A 22419-nucleotide genomic window follows, 5' to 3' on the forward strand; every position below is an offset into this window, starting at 1 on the left:
TCTAACTCCGTTTTTTTCTTATTTTTTGGTCGATCACTACTCCACTTCTTTCAGTTCTTCACACTTTCTTTTCTTCTCAACTTCTCCATTTTCTTTCTCATCCATAAAACCTCCGAGAAGTAAAATCCTATAGATCCCTCTTCTGTCTGATTCTCAAACTCTTATTTTGATGAAAAATATGGTTTATATTTTGGATTGACCAATTTTGGTAAGGAATTCTTGTCTTGTAAAATAATAATAATTAGGGGTTTGTTTGGTCTACTGTCTACAGGTGGTGTAGTGTTCAAATGTTGATGGAGCTCCCTGCTGGAATCAGATATTTGCATATAGTAGCTATTATAATGTAACAACTGTAAGTAAAATTATCCATTTCCTTATCTGTTATGCTATGGGTTCTCAATTTTTGTCTTTTCTTTTGCTTGTTATTGTCTGATGAGTTTTTGCTTTTATCAATTTACCGTCTCTATTTTTATCTTCATTTTGATTCCTCTTGTAGGTTCAATTCATTGCATAGGGCTAAATAATATTATGGAATTTGAGTTGTTCTCAAATATATTCAAATTTTTTTTATTTTTGTTGAAATCTAACAGTTGTCATACTAAGAAAGTTCAGTCAAATTCAATTTGTGAATTTCGTGGATCTGAGACTCTTAAATTGGAAGAAATAGAAGGCTTTTTTAATTGATCATCTAATTATCATTTTCTAGAAGGTGTGGGTTTTGATAATTGGGGAGAGTTGGTTCTCTGTTTGATAGAAGTTTCTGTGTTTTTTGATTTCGATATATAACTTGAATTTATTTAGTTATCTTTGGTTTTCAGTTCACAAGGTAGGAAAGTTAGTCGTTTGGGTGGATTGAATTTTATCGAAAGTTTTGTTCTAGTAATTTCCTTCTTCTTTGTCAAGTTTAATCTTGTTGCTCGGAAATCAGTCTTATACATTAATATCTGCATAGTTGAAAGGGCCAGTAATAAATAGATTTGATCTGCTGATAATGCTTAGGCATAGCAACGAAGTATTCATGCGTCTTCCGTATGTAAATATGGTGCGATAAGAGTTTAAGAATCATGTAGCTATGTATTGGTGTTGAGATTAGTGCGCAAAATTGTTGTTTATGGAATTTCTGATCTTGTTTTTCACTAACTTTATTTGGCGTATACTCATTGGATACTCAAATGGTTTGTTGGTGGGTGTAACCTAGGTTGACAATATTGGATCTGCTTGTATGGAATCTGGAACTGTAATGGTTATAATGAAGTGCAGAAAACCAGAGTAGCTGGCTTTTTTTTTAAATACTAAATTATATTTCCTACTTTCTGAAGTTTTGCCAGACATTTTGGTGTTGCCTAGTATAAAAATTTATGGCTTCGCAGGGGTGTTACTCTTGACATATTAATTTTGCGGAGTATGTTCCCATTAGTGTACGAAGAAAGTAATCTTTTACTTAAAGAACCAGGTGAACAAGTTGATGGGATGAAATCCCAGTAATTGTTCTCTCCTGTCAATTTGGTTCATCCAGGCACATACTTACTTTCTATAAATCATGTAAGTTATAGATTTCAATGTATTTAATTTGGTCTGTTATTTATTTTGTTATAAGGATATCTTAATACTTATTTATTAGCAATCAATTCAAATTTATTTCAACAACTTTGGTTGCTTGCTTTTAACTTTTTTGTATAGACTTCAACCGTGGTTTCGTCATTTTTCTTTTATAGTTTCGAGGAGCTGTGGAGAAATACAGACTTCAAACCATCACTTTGTTTCTGCCTCCTATCAAGCTTGTGTGTGTCACTTTTTTATTTATTTTTGCATTTCGTCCATTAATCCTACCTTGTTCGACTTTTGATGTAGTGTTGATCATTTTCTATGATTAATGTACAGTTTTGTGGTGTTTGCTTCCCATTTCACAATGTAATTGAAGCTTCTAAAATAATATGTTATGGGTCGGATGAAATATATACCCTGGCCTTCGTACTCAATAAGAAAATGCTAAGTCAGATTTTGCGTTTTTCAACTCGTTTTTACACTTATGTCAAATTCCTAATAATGTACATTCTAATGCTTCTTTTGGATTTGGGTGCTGGTGGCTTTGAGTGAATTGTGCCTGGGAAGGTGGTGAATGGTGATTAGTGATGATTGATATATGGTAAGACTCATGTGCGCACCTGAGTATTGCACAATCTCGGTGTAATGGCATGCAATTGAGGATCGACGCAGTCCTCCAAGACCCAGACATGCTTGCTTATTCCTTGCACCGGTAAGTTCCTATGTGATTTCTTATAGGATCGGCGCAGTCCTCCAAGACTCAGACATGCTTGGTTATTCCTTACACCGGTAAGTTCCTATGCGATTTCTTATACGTGGGAACCATTCTAGACGCTCATGTGAGATATAGGTTACTTTTTTCTTGGCTTGTTATTGTATCTAATCTAACTGTTTCCATGTTTTTCACTTGTGAGGTCAGAGTAGTTCTAATGCTTGACTTTTAGATCATATAAGAATTTATATCATTTAGTATTTACCAGACATAGTGTTGTTTAATATAAAAATATATGGTTTTGCAGGGCATAACTCTCACCATAGTAATTTTGAAAAAAATTTCCCCTTTAGTGCACGAGGGATGACAGAAGATTGCTAGTAGTGACTTAACTAGCATTCTCCCGTGTGAAAGTTTGAAGAACGGCAACACACTTCAGCAGTATATAATAAGATCTTACATTGTGACATGAATTTTACATTTTGTTTTATTTGTCTCTTCTATATATTCTTTTGCAGCCAATCGACATCCTAGTGTAAGTGTTTGGAGGAGGTTGGACAAGCACCTGGAGTAGGCAGGCAAATGGAAGTGCAATAATGCTCTTATACGTTTTGATACTTTCTGACGATATTGATTTTACTTGTAAAACTCTATCAGATTCCGTATATCAAGATATTTATGAACCATGTTGATTTTCCGTTGTACTATTTGACTTGATGCAATGCTGAAAGCTTTCATTTACATTATTTGTTGTTTCTCACACTTCATTCTTTGAAAGCGCAAAACTGTGCTAATCATCCAAGTAGTACCCTGTAATTAACGAGCAACGATATTGACATAGTGAATTTAAGGGATCCCACCTTACCATCTAAATTGGTCCGGTAAAATATGGGAATCCGCGTCCAACGAACAAATTTAGTCACGGTGTATTACAGAATTTCGAGACAAATGGCCAAATTAGTCTCGGTGTATGATAAAAAGTCGTGACTAATAAAGTTGAGGTCACGGTGTAATGCACAAATTAGCCACGGAAATCTCCGTGACCAAATGGTATATCTTTTGGCCTCGCAGGCTTTGGTCACGGTTTTTCAAAAATGAAATACTGTGACCATAGATCTTTGGACACGGCATATTACCGTGACGAAAGGCCATTTTTGTACTAGTGTATGTAGTTCCCAGGAACAGTCTTTGCAATTGCGCGAATGAATTCACTGACCCTTCGCACAAATTATCGAACCAGAATGAAGCTTCTCCAGTCAGGCTCGCAGGAAAGTACTTGCATAAAACCGCCTGATGTTGGGCCCATGGCATCAGCGTGAGATTATAGGTTTCATATGTTGTATTGCATTCCCTGTTCCGTCAAAGATGATGGAAAATGTGGGCAGAGCACATTTCGCAGGAATAGGTGCTTCTAATATCTCACGTGAAAATGGCGATTGCTTCGCTTCCTCTATAGCTTCTGTATTTTTCCTCCACCAGCTTCATTTTTCCTCCACCTCATATATTCTTCATTGCCGCTTTAAGTTCTTCAAGTTGTTGTAGTATAGTTTAGTTCGCGTTAGTCTGCTCTCTTTCCCTTTGCATGACTGCCTCCAGTGCTCTTTGTTCTACCATGATTTTTTTAAGGCCCCTCTAGTTTCTCGCTCCAAACTGGTTTATTTGGACCGAGTGTATCCAAGCCATGATCTTCTTCTCCTCCACTGGTCATGTTTGTACACCCCATGCTGGAGAACTTATTCGCTGAGTGGTTCGTTCTTAGTGGCCTCCAGCGGATAGGCTTTTATTTCTCCCCAATATAAGTGACTTCTCCAGGATACCCCAATCATGACGCGCGTTAGGGCTTATGGTCGCCTCTTACGTGATTGTGCTAAAACGCCATCGCACAACCACGTGAACTAAGTTGACACGCCACAATTGTAGTCCCAGCCTCCCTAATTAGAGGTTTTATAATAGTAACTTGCTGCTCCCTATTGAGGTTTTACGAGAAAATTTAATAACTTGTCGCGTAGCTTTTGTTTCGCCTTTTGCTTGCTTGCTTATAGAAAGAACTTTGCTTCATATTAAAGTTTCTTTGGTTGATACATGGCTTGCTTTCTTTGTTACATCATTTCTCCTTGACGTTCATCTTTTCAGTTGGTAATTATTGTGCGGCGTGTTTCATTGCTTTCACCTTCAGTCATTGCTTTCTCAAAATCAGGCCTAGTTTCTTGTTGTTGTCTTGCGATCTCTCTTTTGTTTTCGTCATGGGTTGAATGATCGCTAATAGTGTGGCATGAGATATCTCTGTATTGTTCTTTCCATTTTGATACAAAGTCTCGCAGGCTTTCACCTCTATCTATCTTTAGGTTGAACAGAGTGATTTTTCCTATTTGAGCAAATCGAGTTGTGCACGTGTATTTGCAAAATATCCTGCAGCGCGACATCTATCTTCTTATAATGTTCGTGCCTTGTCATTTCATTCAGTTTCATCATCTTTCCATGGGGTAAGCTTTGCGGTTGATCAATCCTGCGAGACGCTTTATTTTTGTCATGTTTCAATCTTTTCTTTATCTTTCTCAAATTTGATTCGCACTAGTCATTCCACGGTCGGGCTGGTCCTTCGTGTTTTTCTTAAGATTTTTGTTTTTCTTAAGATTTTTGTTCTTCCCCCCTTTCTTAGCCATATGGTATCTTTCTTCCAGTCCTATCACATTGATCATCAGTCTTTCGGCTCGCTAATCATCTTTCATATTTTTTTTTTGTTTTTCCGTTAACCTCTCCTTTCCCTCGTATTGCTTTGCATCTTCTTCGTTCCATCTCTTCGCGCTGGTGCAATCTCCTAGGATTTTCCCGATACCGGATGACATGGGGAATCGAATTCGCCTATGATAGGTTGACGCGACTCCCATTACCCCATAAATCCAGGGCATCCCAATGATGGCATTGTACGGCGACTCTACATTCACTACGCAAAAGGTGACTATCGTCTCCAGAGTTCCTGCGGGAATGATCAAAGTAATCTCGCCTTTTGGTTTTGACGCAACACTGTTGAATCCGTAGATTGTATATGTAGAAGGGACCGGGTCTGAGTCGCTATATCCCATAGTTCTGAATGCGTGGTAGAACAATATATCAACCAAACTCCCGGTAACTGCTAGGATTTTATTTATCGTCCACAGTGGCCCCTTCTCGTCTTCATCTTCTTCCCATTTAGAGTGTGGTTGCATAGTCATGGTGACCACTAACGGATCAGAGTGCATTCCTACTCCGGCTGGTATGCATGTCCTCTGTCGTGAAGGTAATCGGTTGTATCTGCCATTCTTAGAGCACACGGCTCTTGGTTAACAAGTGTATTTCCTCGCCATTGAAATCTCTTTTGTAAACTCGACTTAAGACATTATCGTGGAAGTTACTGATGTCTTTAGTAAAGTGGATGATTGAATTTATCTTCCTCGAATTCTTTTCAATTTCAATGTGATGGATGACGTCTGGTTGTTGTTGTGGCGGTGCCCTTGGTAGTTCGCTTTCATCTAGAAATTGGTTTAACCTTCCTTTCTCAATTAATTCCAGCAAAATTCGTCGCATAATTCTACATCTTGCGGTGTCGTGGACGTGAAACCGATGATATGCATAGAATTCGGCACTTCTTTCCCCTCGTGAAAGTTCTTGCCCTATATTCCCCGGTAGTGGTATTTCTTCAGTTAATGTGACCACTTCCCAAATCTTTTCTACTGGGGTGTTTAACCTGGGAAGTTTTACATCATCGAACAGTGGATAATTTGGCTTTCGCTCAAACCTTTGATTATCATTGTACCATGTTCTTTGGTCGTTGTTGAATCTGCCTCCTTGATTATCATACCTCCTTGCTAGATAATTGTACGCGTGTAGCTTATCCCCATCCTCTCTACGAAACCATTCTTCATCTTTGCTGGAAAAAGCTACCTCTTTCCCAATATTCTCCTTGGTCTGTTTTCCTTGTCCAACATTTGGGATATTTTCGACATTACTTGTTATACACATCATGAGTGTCGGACTTCCTCATTTCGCGACTGTGATGGCCGCCAAGCTAGTGTTCATTTCTCTCTACTTCTCTTCTAACGCTATAAATTCCTCCTGATATTCTCTTAGTTCTTGCATTTCAATTTCGTGTCTGAGTCGGAATATTTCTACGTAAAAGAGATCAGTTGGGTACAAAGCGTTGACGAAGGCGAGGATAAAATGTTGCTCTGATACTTCTCCTGCTGACTCGCTACACATGGTTCTCCATCGCGTGGTCATGCTTCGCAGACTTTCTCCATGTGTTTTCTTCAAGTTAAACGTGTTTTTTATCCCTACTTTGGCTCGGTTTCTGGTTATGTAGTTCCCAGGAACAATCTTTGCAATTGCGCGAATGAATTCACTGACCCTTCGCACAAATTATCGAACCAGAATGAAGCTTCTCCAGTCAGCCTCGCCGCAAAGTACTTGCATAAAACCGCCTGATGTTGGGCCCATGGCATCAGCGTGAGAATATAGGCTTTCATATGTTGTACTGCATTCCCTGTTCCGTCAAAGATGATGGAGAATGTGGGCAGAGCACATTTCGTAGGAATAGGTGCTTCTAATATCTCACGTGAAAATGGAGATTGCTTCGCTTCCTCTATAGCTTCTGTATTTTTCCACCACCAGCTTTATTTTTCCTCCACCTCGTATATTTTTCATTGCCGCTTTAAGTTCTTCAAGTTTTTGTAGTATAGTTTAGTTCCGTTAGTCTGCTCTCTTTCCCTTTGCATGACTGCCTCCAGTGCTCTTTGTTCTACCATGATTCTTTTTAAGGCCCCTCTAGTTTCTCGCTCCAAACTGGTTTATCTTCTGCATCTATGGATTTCGAGTTCCTAGCTACTTCCCCTTCTTGCATCATATCTCTGCATCTCTCGTTCTGGGTTTTCTCTCCTTTCTCGGTTTCTTCTCCTTTCTCTTCGTTCTTGCAACCTTCTTTCTACATTGCGTGCATTTTTTCTTTCACATACCCATCGTTCGTACTCAACATGGTTGTTTTTTACATTCCTTTCCTATTTATGGTGTCCTCTATTTCTTCGTGACGAACTCCTACTTGTCTGAGTTTCTGTTTCCCCAGTATGAGTTCGTTCCTGCATATTTTCATTTAACCGGTTGTTTTCTTCCGTTAATAAGGCGTTTTGTCTTGCCAAATTTGCTCATTCCTCTGCCAACTCTGCGTCTCTTGCTCTACTTCGCTTGAGTCCTTGCCTCAGTTCTCTTTCAATTCGCCTGTCTTGTGCGAGACATTCTCTTAACTGTTGGATTATCAGATTGTCCTCATCACCAGGGTTCTCGCCTCTTCTTTGCGTCGCCTGATCTTCATCTTCCGTAGTCTCAGTATCATTCGTATGCACAACACCTTCTTCATAGACAATTCTCTCTTCATGGTTGTTTTATTGTGTTGGATTTGGGTGATGGCATCGTTGTTCCGTTGACCCGTTTCTATGATAGAAAGTAGGATACGGTTGCGATTCTGTCGCTCCAAACCTCGTCTTTCTCCAGCAGCTGATGTTTCAGTTTCTCCCCTGGTTCTTCTTCTGCTCGCCACTCTGTTGCTTCTTCGTGTGGCGATAACATGCCCTGCTCCCGATGCGATTCGCACCATTTTGTTAATCAGGGGCGATGGTGAACAAGTTTTCTAGCTATCGAAATAAACTTGATAAGACTTTGATTGTTTTTTAGTTTCTTAGGGGAAATCTTATGAGAGAAACTTGTCAAAGCTTTCTTACCAGGATTTTGAGAGGTGGGTGACTCTTTGGTCAGAACTTTTCAAACAAGACAGTGTGTGTTTATCGGAACTTCATGGTGGTGATGACCTTTTGAAGAGGGGATTTCTTTTGGAAATAACAAGCTGCTTTCAGAGAATGATGATTCCTAGCTATTAACTAGCAGGCGAGGTTAATTCTCTCTATTTCTAGCGCCAAAATGTAGTTGTGGAAAATACCACAACTACACCCGTGGAGATGATAATAACACAAAGTCTAAGTCATGGAAATCAACTTAAATATTAATAATATTATACACCACTTTGACACTAATATGATCTTATGAAATGTTTTGTATTGAATGAATGACGTTCTTACAATAATCAAGAAGACATTTGATATATAACAATGTAGAAAATGAAGTAAAGACTAATTTGGCTTCTTTTCTTTTTTAGAAATGGTTCTTAGCTCTAATACTTGACTGAATTCTTTCTCAATCCGCCCTTCTCTCTCTCTTTACCATTTGGATCCTTATATAGGCAAATACATCAGTAGAAGACAATCCAAGTTCACGTGCAAAATCTCTGCTAACTGATCTTGTTTCAGTTTGTCTTACTCGTCAGGATTTTGGGAGTTGTCCCTGTCTGTCGCGTTGTTACTTCGTATTTGTCTTGATGAATGTCGCGTCATATCTACCGTGTGATTGCTCTTCACGCTTCTTTCTTATTATCGCGTAATTACTCTTCGCCTAATTTCCTTTTTCTTCGTGCTTGTGTTTGTTTAATCCAGGGCGAAGCTATGGACTGATCTTGTGCGATATTTCTCCCCTACATTGCACTAGGTAAATAATCTTGACGGATGAATGAGCATGCCAAACTATCAATTCCGAGATCCTGTTCTTGACCATGATGTTTTGCTTTGGTTCCTCTGTTATCTCGATTAAACAAATTCTCATGTGCTAAGAATTGTCACTTGGGACCTAGCTAGATTTTACCTGAGGAAGCCACAGCCTCCCTTTGAACAGAAAAAGCCAGCACTTCCTACTCTCCAGCGTCTTATTGACTCCGATGATGTAGAAGTGTTTGCGGATACCATCTGGCTCCTTTCTTGGTTACATTCGAGAATCCAGACCATGAAAATTGTCAAGGCATATTGCACATCCTGAACGCATATATTCCATTCACAATTCCTTCGTGTCATTGACATCATCAATTCGTCATCCTCATAGATTTTAAACCAGTTGCTCTCAATATGTTTGTTGCACGAATTATATGCGATACAGAAATTTGTTGCACGGACCACAGCACAGTGCCAAGCATCATCACCAAAATGCTGACCTTGAGGCTCCCCCTGCGATCTGGAAAATCCTAACTGTTACCGCTGATTAACACTCTTGGAAAAATTACTTCTGCCAAGTTTTGAAAAGAGCTGTAATAATGGTTAGCCTAAGTTGTTAATTAACACTCTTGGAACTAGGTTGTAGTTCAAGTTTAAGCTTTAGCAGCAGTAAGAATTCCTCGGTAGTCTTGTGAACAAGGTAAGAATGCTTCAGGAAAGCTCGGAAAAGCTCTAACCTGTAACTCAGGCATTGCGCTCCATTCCTCAAGAAACCATTGCACAATAGGATTTTCTCTCCTTTTAACTTTATTAGCAAGTAATAGATTCCTATTAGGAATAGATCGAATAGATTAAGGATAGCCATAACGTGATACTAATTCTAACTCTTATCGAACTCGGATCCGTTGTATCACTATAAATACATCCCCAAACCCATCCTCTCAACGTATCATCTTTAGTCGCTTTGATTTTTTTTGTCTTTTCTCTCTACCTTTATGTTGCGATGCCATCTCTTACTGCTTTTATTTCAGTTAGGCTATTAGCTTAGTATTTAATTTCTTTACGTACTTACTATTCAGTTTCCTAGTTCTACAGGTTTTTTTAATTAGTTTGCTTGCTTATCAAGTTTATTTAGCTATATATAGCTCGAGTCTAAGCCTGTAACACAAGTCATCAATAATAAGAAGTTTATTTAATTCGTTTAATAAAGGCAGAGGTTGCTAGCCCCAGAAAAAAGGGTTTTATCCGGTTCTTTTCTTCCTCTTTGTTAGAATACAATCCTGTGAAGACCATCTTCACAATTTTTTCTCCTGTCAAGACTATCTTCACAGCTTTCTCTAGTGTTAAAAGGTCTAGAACCCTAAAACCTGGATCAGAGCAGGTTTAGATCAAACCTAAATTCACCAAAAAAAAATTCTAATGGGTCAAAATTATACCGAGAATCTGAAGCTAGTAAACGATGGTATTACTGATATGTCTAAAAACATTGATAACCTAATTACCGCTTTGGAAAAAAAACAAGTTCAAGATGATGAGAGGAAAAAGACCAAAGCTGTGGAACAAAGTCAACAGAGAGAAGAAGAATGAGTTGCTCATAAGTAGGAAACAACCGAGAACAACACAGTTCTAGCGGAAACTATTACCACTAGCATGACTACAGCTTTAATGAATGCTCTCATCACTCAGCTTACACAAACTACAACAACTATCAACAATCAACTAACCGCTTCTCTTCCCGCTGTTTTTGCTGAATTCTTGCCTCAATTGAACACTAATAATGGCGGTGGCAATGGTCATCCTCCTCCACCTCCTCCTCCACCCCCACCTCCACCTAATGCAAGATCCAATGCCACCAATCTTAAATTTCCTACCTTTGATGGAGAGGACCCTGATGGATGGATTTTTAATGCTGATCAATACTTTAGCGTGCATCAAGCTGATGATGCTCTTAAAATCACTATTGCTGCTTCTAGTCTAAAAGGTGATGTTAATGTTTGGTATTGATGGAAGCAAACTAAGGTCACAATTGTGACTTGGTTGGAATTTTTTGCTCATGTTCGTGCGCGTTTTGCTCCTGATAAATTTGTGGATGCTCGTCTGGCTATTAGCACAATTAATTAGGTAGGCACAGTCAGAGAACACATACCTGCTTTTGAAAAGCTATTGAATTTTGTTGATTTTCCGGATGACTATTTGATAAGCTGCTTCATTTGTTCTCTCAAACCTCATATTGGTAGTGTGGTTAAACTACTTGCACCACAAACTTTGAATGAAGCTTTTACAAAGGAAATTCACCAAGAAATCCTATGCAATAGTTAATAAGCTTCTTGCACGACAACCTTATCGTCCCCCTCCACTTCGAGCTGAAGCACCCTTCTACTACTCCAATCAAGAAGCTTACACTTCCTTCTGGTTATAAGAAGTTATCATGGGAAGAGATGAAAGAAAACATGAGAAAGGTCTTTGTTTCAATTATGATGCACCGTTTAAATCTGGACATATTTGTCCTAATAAGCCAGGCTTCTTGCTTTTAGAGATGGATCCTCATTCTTCTGAAGGCATCACTGAAATTGAGCATACCACTGAAGACCAACAAGTAAGTGAAGATATTGTTGTTTTGGAATCTACCCCAACTATCTCTCTTAACTCACTTTTGGGTTCTACGTTTCCTAATACTATGTGTATCACTGGTTACGCCAAGGCTCGACCTCTCACAATTCTCATAGATTCAGGGTCTACACATAATTTCTTGCATCCCAGCATAGCCAAACAATGTGGCTTCACAGTTTCGTCAACTGATTTTGTTTTACGCGTAACTGTGGGTGATGGTGGTCATTTAAACACTAAAGGATCTTGCACTGTTCATATTCACTTACAAGGTACACTTTTCTATATTTATTTTTATCTGCTGGAGATTAGTGGTTATGATGCAGTATTGGGAATTCAATGGTAAAGCAAGTTGGGGGAAATTATTTGGGATTTTGAAAAAATGACTATGCATTTTAGCATTAATGACACGGCCGTCACATTAACTGGCAACCAATCATCGGCTGTAATGATTATGGATGTTTCTCCCATGCAATGTTTATTATCTATAGAAAGCTATTGAATTTTATTGGAACTAGTTGCATTAAATACTTCTGACGCAAAACATTCAGTGTTGTTGCCTGCAATTCAACAACTGCTTTCAAATTTCAGTGATATTTTTTCTACTCCAACAACACTGCCTCCAGAAAGATTACAAGATCATAAAATTTCATTATTTCCTGAGGTTGAACCTGTGAATGTACGCCCTTATAGATACCCACATTATCAAAAATATGAAATTGAGAAAATCATGGGTGAGCTGCAACAAGCTGGGTTCATAAGGCCTAGTTCTAGCCCTTTTTCTTCCCCTATTCTTTTGGTTCGAAAGAAGGACGGCTCATGGCGTATGTGTGTAGACTACCATGCTCTTAACAAGATAACCATAAAAGATCGTTACCCAATTCCAATAGTGGACGAATTATTGGATGAATTACATGGTAAGCAAGTCTTTACCAAGTTAGATTTAAGATATGGTTATCACCAGATTCGTGTACATGAAGCATACATTCCAAAGATAGCTTTTCGTACACATGATGGCCATTATGAATTTTTGATCATGCCTTTTGGATTATCCAATGCTCCAGCAACATTCCAGAGTTTAATGAATCATATATTCCGACCTTACTTACGCAAGTTCGTACTGGTTTTCTTCGATGATATTCTGATCTACAGTGAGAATTTTGATGATCATCTGAAACATCTAGAGCTGGTATTTGATATACTGCGAAATCACAAATTGTTTGTTAAGGAATCCAAATGTACTTTTGCACAAAAGTTTGTTGGTTACCTTGGCCATTTGACTTCATCTAATGGAGTTTATGTTGAGCCAGAAAAGATACAATCATTCTTTCATGGACGATCCCCACTACAGTTAAAGAACTTAGAGGATTTTTAGTCTTAGATGGCTATTATAGAAATCATTGGATGAATATCTTGCATATGTAGTTGCATTCTCTCTTTTTGAAGGTCCTTCAACCATTGTAATTACCTTTTTCTTTCAATATAACCTTCCTTTCTCAACAAAAAAAGAAATACTCCTCTCTCTGGATATTTTCTATTCTCTTGAATTTTATTTTATGTTTTGAATTGTTCAAAGTAAAGAACAGAAAACTAGACATCTAAAAACTATGTATCTTAAATACTAGCGTAGGATAATTGTGGGAAAAAATTACTCTTTCTGTGTTTCTTAATCTTTGTGCAAAATCCTCTTTAGGCATCTAAATCAGGACGGAGGGAGTATATATAAAAGTTATTATAAGAAACTAGTAGCTAGTCGGATACGTTGAAGGTCCTCTAAGATATTCAAGTATTAATTTTGGATTAATCGAAAGTCTTCATGTTGATAAATATGTTAATTTTGATTGTTGGAAAGATGTTCTTTTTGTGTTGCAATTATTTAGATTTCAGTAATTTAAGTTTTAAAACTAAGTTATATTCTCTTGTTAAACATTTACTTGCTTCGTCTATTTTCTCCTTAAAACCTGCAAACTCACCCATATCTGTTCCATTCATCCACTTTCCTGCGGGTGTCAAATCCGACGGGTAATAAAATGGACGTGTATCATTTTCTAATCAAAAATTTCCAAATGGATAGTTAAAAGGTATCTTTTTCAATTCTTATGTATTTATACAGTATCAAACTTTACATGTCTTTCCACCTAGGAATTATTGTTGCAGGGCTATTCGACCAAGTTCCTGTAGTTTTAAAGATACATAGCGACTAGCCAGTTGCCATTATCATATGACAGATCGATAATAGACATTTGGACAATTGCACGTGGGCTATGATGAGGTGCTATAATTTTGAATTGGGTACATAAAGAAGAGCAGGGACAACACCTAAAGCCAAGTTGCAGCTTATTGATTCTAGGACCCTATGGGTGCTATAACTTGACAGAGTTCAGCTTTTCTGAGCTTTCCTGAAGCGATTCTCATCTTTACTCCAGAACTGTCCAAGAGTTCCTACTGCTGTTAAAATTTAAACCTGGGCTACAACCTCATCATGACTGACTGTCCAAAAGGGTTTGGCAAACCATTATGTTTATGGCTTCTCTAATAAATTTATAGAAAAAAATTTTGCAAATTTCTAGTTGCCATTTGTTGATCAACACGGACAGGAAAAGATTAGAGAGAATAAAATAATTTTTTATATAAAAAATAAATCGAAACTGATAAGAAAACATAGGTTTTTTTTTTGTTTTTCTTTCAGCCCTTATCCGCTTTTGGCCACCTGAAAGATCCACAGTACTTCCTGTGGGGAAAAAAGTTACATTTGATCCTGCGGTGAAAAAGTTGCATTTGTATTTGGTAACAATCGTCTTCTCCTCTGGCTTCCTCTCTGCTTCCCAGGTCGACGTCTCGGCGGGTTTTGTGTGGAGCGAGGTAGTTTGCAAGGAATATGTACTGGATGGCCATTTTGCATTTACCCATGCCTACAAAACGTAAATTTGGAAGTTCATGTTTCTTTCTGGAAATTTTGAACCATTGATGACTACATAGAAATGTCTAAATGGTAAAGCCAAATAAAAAGTAACTGACAACTGCAGGTTAGAAATCAACGCTGTAAGATCAGGTATACTTGACCCATGTTCTCTGTTTAGTAGACTCTAAATTTTACAGGCCTATCGCAGACTGATTGTTCACTGTGATCACAAAACCCGAAGTAAAGAGGACACTGACTAAATTTGTGCAACCTTCATTTGTTTGTTGGCTATAAGATGCCCTGCGTTGTCTAGTGATTATACTAAGAGGATACTAGTGCACATTAAGGCGTAAATAGTCGCAGACAAAACAGGACATGCACACACACTTTATGCTTTCGGAAAATTATCTGAAGCCTCCACACCCTCTCAACAAAATAGGGAAAGAACCCGGATTTTGTAGTTCAGTCAGTTTCCTCTTTAAGAACCCAGATTTTGTAGTTCAGTCAGTTTCCTCTTCGAAAAACACTTGATTTTGCAGTGTAGCAAGTTGGAGGGTTTGATCTCAAATAAAAACTAAACCCTGGGAAGGCAAATAATACCATGACTGCTGAGAAACCACCCCTGGAAAATTGTGATGCCAGACCACCAAACCAGAATCAAATCTAAGGTAGTGAATTGTTTAGGAAAAAATAACTTGTCACTCATGTGAATGATGAACCCATCAGTTGTAGGACAAAAAAGGCGAAATTTGTAAGCCAAAACTACTGATATGAATTCCGCATCACAGCAGGAAGTTTTGGTGCACGGAGGGGAAAAAAGAAGAACTGTGCACGGAGTCGACTTTTATTCTGCATCTCTCTAAACAGAAAGTTCAGGTGCGCGAGGGTTAAAAAAAAGGTGCACAGAAACGATTTTCGATGACCAAAGCAGAAGGATAAAAAGTGATGTCGCACTCAGCAATAAAAATAAAGTTCAATTATCAAAATATGTCGATTGCATTTTCTGTTCTACCCTACAAATCAATTTTATTGCGCTTTCTATAGCCGCACACGAAACTCTGTATTTTACCTTATGGTAGACAAGTTACACATTTAAACCTAAAAGGAACTCCTACAACCCTCACAATGTGTTTATCTGGAATTAAAGTGGGGATGACATTGGCAGTTATAGCTTTTTCAAAAATACACAAACTGATTGATTCCACTGGGCTCCGAATCGCAGTATGTGTCTTCCCATCAAATTGGATTCCTGAAAAGTGCTCTGAAACCGTTGAGGGGAAAAATAAACGGAAGGGGTGCTTTAGTGCGTAGAAATCGGTGATAGTTACTATCTCAATTAAGAATGACTTTCTTCCTTTTGCTGATAGATAGCTTTAGAAATCCCTATAAGGTAAGTTTTGGAGGTGAGGGCTGGCTAATGATTCGCTACAACTGTTTTAAGTTCAAGACCGTTAACCTAAGTTTCAAATTTGTAGCCTAGACCCTTAATTCAACTTGAGACAGTGAAAACACGTGAACTCCTAAGACTATTCGTTCGGAAAGGCAAAACACCTTTTTTCCAGTGACATCATTTAACACTGACAAACGTACGTATACATGAACGATGCAAGATGTAGACAAAAAAATGGGATGACATCTCATTTATATACTACCACATGGTAACAAATCCTGTACAATAGTCAAGAATCTTGTACAAAAAATAAAGAATGATAAGAACAGCAATACAAAGCTTTCTTGGGAGCTAGCAAGAAACCATGACATCATAGCAAATTAGAGGTAAAAACATGCTCAGAAAATTCAGGTAAAGCATGTTAGCAACAGAGTATCGTAGCAACAAAAAATAAATCTAATTGCCGATTTCTAAAACCTAGCACCAGGGACCAAAAATAACACTCTAAATCAGGTACATGTTGCAAAGCTGACCCACTAATAAGAAAATGGTATAACACAATAGTCTATTTCCTGCACTTGCACGTCATAAACAACAGATTGCACCCTAGGCCACCGGGAGTCTAGAAAGACTTAATTTTTCTTGGCAAGCGTTTATCAAATTGACATATGCAATGATGGAACGTTCAGATCCTATATTTAGTTTGTACAGAACATGAGACCATGAAAGTATAATTTGTCAATCAGACACACATCTAAGGGAAAACAGTTGATAAGGTGGACAGCAGAATGCAATCAAGGATGAGGGGTTAGCAAACACATCAACACTAACAATTACAAATGCAAAAACATGCAAGAATAACTCACCCGACATGAAGCAGTTCTCATTGATGATTGCCAGGTCCTTGTGCAGCCTGAGAGTTTCCTTGTTGCTGCTGTATCTGAAGAAGAAGGTTTGCAGCAAATTGCAACGTCGATTGATATCTTTGGTTCTTATCAGCATCACCATCCGCTGATCCTTGGCCAGCACTTGATAGAGCTGATTGCAGTTGTTGCACCTGATAGTTGAACAACAAATTCAATTACTATCTAAAAGGAAATTTTGATATGACACTGGAGTGGATGAAGTAACCTGAAGCTTGACTTGTTTAACTGAGAGTCTATCAAATTGCAGTCAAATGCCTGAGAGGAGTTAAAGTCTCAAACCTGAGTAGACGAGGTAACTGGAAGCTTAGGCTGCTCAAAGCCTGGTGCACGGAACTGTCCTGCAGCATTGTTTGGGTGTGAACTGCCACCATAGCTTCTCTGAGAAGTCTGGGAGGGATCAAACTGGAACTGTTGGTTGACCTGCTGAGGAACAAAATGTGAGCCCTGAGAAGGGTTCGCGAAATTACTCGGTATTCTAGAGGAGACACCACCCTGCTGCTGTGGAGTGTTGAGAACGGGATCCTGGATTTGTGTACTGCCATATATGGTTTGAGCTAGGTTCTCAGATCCATTAGAAACATTTGCATAACCAGGATGATACTGTGAAGATGGTGGCTGATTACCAAACTGATGCACTAAGTGTTGGGCTTGCTGAGCTGATTGATCCTCTCGTGGATGATGTAGAGACCCAGTAACATTAGTCGGATGATCTTGTCTCCATCCTTGTGATGAGATTAAATTCGATGCAGGCCTCTGCGCAGAGGAGACCACCGGTAACTGAGCACTATTAGTAACTGAAGACTGAAAGTTGGGCGGTAACAGAGAAGTTAAGGTGGCAAGAAGCTCAGGAGGTAGGGACACTCCCCCCTGGGGCAATGATGTAGGATTTCTGGAATAATCTTGAGGCGCAGATGGAATCAAAGGGGATCCTTCACTGTGCTGTTTCTGGTGATGAGCCGTCGAATCAACATGAGGTAACCTATTAATATAAACGTGCTCGTCCTTCTGAGGCAAGCTATAATCATTTCGGGAAGGAAGTAATTGTTGCCTATTAGTGTATGGTGATGGAGGAATAGGTTGTTGCGACTGTTGTTGCACCTGGGCAGTGTTACTCGGCAGGTGCTGGGGCAACTTAAGAACCACACCATAAAGGCGCTCAGGACCTGAGACATCAAGAACCTTCGTTAAGAAATCTGACGGGGGCACCAAGAATAATGTGGTCCCATCATCAAATTTTGCAACTCCAGCACGATTTTTTGCTCCCAAATAACGGAGAAATTCAGTGTACGATGCAAATTCTTCTTCACTGTCCGGTAAGAAGTATACGATGTCAAAACCACTAGCCTCCGCATAGTGTTTCGCGAGCAAATCCAACCCTGTTCTTGCAGAGCAATTCACAATTTCAGGGCTGCACCAGAAGCAATTAACAATAATATCAGATTTGGCCACTACCCTATAACCTATGAAATATATACCGCATAATTGGTCACCAGCTGGAGTTTGATATTCCAGTTAGTTCATAACGGTCATAATTTTTCACCCCGACCTATCAATTGGGCCATATGTTTTAACTTTCAAATGCAAGAAGAAAGAAACCAGTAGAAAATTAATAGACCAAATATGGATAGAAATAATAGAAGTGTTTTCGCTATATAGAAGTGTTTTCGCTATGTGGATCAGATTAAAATTCTCATAAAACACAATAGTTATGGAATCAAAGAAGAAAAGCTAGGGCAAAGTCGAACTTACAGCTGAGAGTCTATCCCCTTTCCAATGGGAACACAACGAGCATTACAAACAGGAGTTCCGCCTTTAGCAATGACACCACGCCAACAAAACTCATTTTCAGATGGGCCCTGCCCAGGATACCGCAAACTTGGACTACTTCCAAATGGGCCCAAAACACCTCGATCATCAATTGGTGAATGACCGTCAATCCTTGACCTCTTAGATTCCCTTTGATAAGGGTCATCTGGTCCATCCCATGTGCTAGACACACCCCTGGCGGATTGACACATTCCTTTTCCATAAGGAAGCATGCCTGCTCCAGAAGGAGAGTGCCTTCTTGCATTCGAGAAATTTTGGATGAGCCCAGCCAAGTCATTGTACAATTCAGGGTTTGCTGAAAGAGACTCGAACCCACCTTGAGGGCCAAGAGATCTCATCAGCATATTAGCACCTGGCATACCTTTAGCCGCTAGGTGCGCCATAGAACGGCCGTCACCATAGAAGTCCATGGATCCAGCTCCAAACGAAGGTTCATTAAAGAAAATATCTGGTCTAGATCCTTTAACTCCAGGGAACATACCAGGAGTATCTTTAGCCGGTGCGAGTCCACTACTTGAAAATAATATCTGTATCCTAGGATCATTAAAAAGACGACCTTGCAAACCTTCTTTCGCACGACGAGCCTCATCCACACTTCTAAACTCTACAAAAGAATAATTCCTTGAGGGGAAACTTTTGATTCTCTCAATTTCACCAAAAAGAATCATAGCATTATGAAGCATCTGCTCATCAATCTTAATCGTGGGAGGGTACCCTATCCATAAAACATTGCTAGGTTGCTGTCCTCTTTTCCCACTTGGTTGTTGCTGCAGCACACAAGAGAGAGATTTAGACAAGATACAAACTCATACATAATTTTTCTTCTTTCATTTATCATACACAAGTATCTAAGCAACTAACAACAAAAGAGAAGATACACTTGAAGATGAAGCAAGAGATAGATGAAAACACGTACCATGTGTCTTTTGGACCCGAATTGGGATGACTCAGACATCAATGAAGGATCACTGTGTCCCATACCCCTTCTACTGTTGAACTGTCCATCTCTTGAGTCAGGGAACTCGGACCAGTTTTCCTGTTGCAGAAAAAAAAAACATGGATACCATTCTTCTTATTGTAAGGAAAACCGAGGGGCATTATGCAGGAGGAACTGAAAAGGTGAAAGAATGCAATAACATTAATGAAACAGTTAACTCACTCTTCTTGGAGGTTGAGACCTCAAGTAATCCACTCGTATCTGATCACCTCCGATGCGCTTCCCATTCATACTTTTTAGGGCAGCAGCAGCATCCTCTGATTTTGAGTAGTCAACAAGTGCAGTGTTTCTGTCTCTGAGAAATTTGAATTCCTCAATTTTTCCGAATTTTGAAAATTCATTTTCTAGGTGGTCCTTTGTGACAGCTGAACTAATAGCGCCCACCCACAGTTGTTTGCCTGGTTTAGCCTGCAAAGCGCAGCAGACAAAAATTCATTGAGAATTCAATTCGTTCCACACTGACAGCAAATAAAGCGCTTAGGCAATAAAAATAGGTGTAGGAAATGATCTCTGATCATAATTTGTCAAGGTTTTAGCATACTTGAATACGACAATGTAGGGAATAACATCAGATCTTCTTTTTTCTATGCAGAGTAGAGTTGCTCAAGTGTGAATAGGCATAGCACATATTCATGCATGTCAACAATCTAATGGATACGTGTATAAAAGTACTGGCCAACTGTTGACCACACAAGCGGAAGTTAGGAATAATGAATTTTTTTCATCGCAGAAATAACTGTTGGATTCATTGCAGCAATTTCTTATGTTTCATCTGAGGGTTTTTTTGCACAAGTGTTACTCTCATGATATGTCTAACTATTAGCATCTGGTTTATGATTTTAAGCTTTTAGCTTTTTTGCGAACGAGTGATCTGATAGCTTTCCCCGCTTTTGGTGGGAAGGAATATGCAATTCAGTTTTAACTCGGAGCTGTTTTCCATTGTCATGCAAACTAGCGCGTAAACTTTCTAGAATGACTGTCCTTCATTTCAGAAAAATAAAAGCATAGGTATGTAGGTACAGTTTTATTATGTTTTGGACGGTATGTATGCTCGAAAAATAAAAGCCAGAACGATCAGCTGTAAAGTGTGTTTTAAGGAGAGGAACAAAAGATGCTTGAGTGTCAGTGTTATTTGGCGTCTAGGAGATCTTGTGATTTTTGTAAGGTAGTGATTTTTGCAAGGACAGTGCTCCACATTATGAAAATTCGAACTCACGCAACTCTGGGCTTTCAGCAGTATAAATATATTGAAAACATAAATTCACAGATTGGAACCTCCCAATAACTGCAAGCTTTTCAGGGTTACCTTTCATGGTTTCACAGACTCATTGATATGGTACTGTAAAACAATATGGTACTCATTGATTGTGCAGAAGATATAGATGCTCAAATCTATCCTAGATCCACAGAAATGCACCAATAACCCTAAATAACAGATTGTGCAGAACATATAACAATTAGTTTAGAGATCACAAGTATTTCACAATTGGATCAGATCATGTTTGATAAGCGATTAAGGTGGCTCGAGGTTCTATTAAGGTGGCTCGAGATTCGGTTAAGGTGCCCGCCAAGGCTTAATAAGAAAAACCACGGGTATGATTTTCTACAAATCAACATCTATTGTCACCCCCATTGTTCTATGCATTATCATATCCAAAAACCTAAGACACTAACTCTCGAAAACACACATCCAAAACATGCACAATGTGGACCGGGACCCATATTATTATACCGCTATTATCACCACTATTTTTTCAGGCATTTGGGTTGAAAATTGCACAAACATAATAAAATTTTAAACTTAACCAAAGAATCAATCTGTACAACAGTATTTACAACAACCAATACAATATTTAAAAATATACAAACAAGGGGGTTAAAAGAACAAGAACAAACCGGACGAGCAAACTCGATCTTCAATGGATTTCCAAGTAAATTAGTTCCTTGTAAAGCCTCTTTCGCCTCTTTAGCATCTTCAATAAGTTTATAATAAATAAACGCAAAATTTCTTGATGCGTAACTAGTAACTGTATCTAAATCACCATGTTTACCAAATAGATCCATTAAATCTTCTTCAGTTGTATCATTCGTTAAATTACCAACCCATAGATTATTTGATTCATGCGATTCTGTTTCTTTTGCTTGTTTCGAGGGTTTCTCTGAATTCTTTGGCGGTGCCATTGTGAATCAAATTCACCAAGAACAATAAAAAACCTAGAAATTTCGGTTCTTTTTGTTGGATTTGAAGGATTGAATTGGGGAATCAACGAATTGATTTTGAGGAATTTGAGATTTGGGGGAGAAAAGGGGGGATTTTATTTTACGATTGAAAACCCTAGAAAGATGGAGAGAAGGAGATAAGATTTGAGATCGATAGAGATTGACTGAAAGGTAAAATAGATTTGTTTATATATAGGGGTATTGCTACGGTGTCGATTTTCGGAGTCCGACAGGCGTGGTTTCCGTTCTAAGGCATGTTTCCTAAAGCGATTCGGGAGAGTTCTACACGTTTCCGATGTATATAGCACACATCTTTTGTTAAACTTGTTTGTTATACCAGATTAGAGCAACTGCAGTGGTGCGATCAAAACCAAAGATCAAAGATCAAAAAAAAGACCAAATTTTGGGTTTAGTCCGTGTTGTGACGCAACGGTACATGATTACAATTTCGTCAGGCGGACTGTTATGGCTGCACCCCATTTTACACTTTCATCAGGCGGACCTTAAAAGTCCGCCCCATTTATATTTTTTGTAACTTTCATCAGGCGGACTTTAAAAGTCCGCCCCATTTTTTCGTAACTTTCATTAGGCGGACTTTTAAAGTCCGCCTCATTCTTTTTCTTTTTTATTTAATTTGAATTTTCATCGGGCGTAATTTAAATCTCCGCCCGTTAACAAGCGTACTTTAAATTTACGCCCAGCAACAAGCGTACTTTAAATTTACGCCCGACTA

General features: G+C 38.7%; 1 protein-coding gene across 1 annotated transcript; it reads right to left on the reverse strand.

The window, feature by feature from the left end:
• Window positions 1-14028: 14028 nt before the first annotated feature.
• On the reverse strand, window positions 14029-21839 carry LOC113284599 (flowering time control protein FPA-like). Its single transcript, XM_026534096.1, has 7 exons — window positions 21363-21839; window positions 19629-19874; window positions 19386-19505; window positions 18392-19236; window positions 16922-18050; window positions 16583-16773; window positions 14029-14336 (listed from the first exon to the last, which is right to left on the reverse strand). The coding sequence occupies exons 1-6, from the start codon at window positions 21645-21647 to the stop codon at window positions 16600-16602; spliced, it is 2799 nt and encodes a 932-aa protein (XP_026389881.1). The 5' UTR covers window positions 21648-21839; the 3' UTR covers window positions 14029-14336; window positions 16583-16599.
• Between the last annotated feature and the right edge of the window lie 580 nt (window positions 21840-22419).

This window comes from Papaver somniferum, chromosome 5, assembly GCF_003573695.1.
Source record: "Papaver somniferum cultivar HN1 chromosome 5, ASM357369v1, whole genome shotgun sequence".
NCBI classification, from domain to species: Eukaryota; Viridiplantae; Streptophyta; class Magnoliopsida; order Ranunculales; family Papaveraceae; genus Papaver; species Papaver somniferum.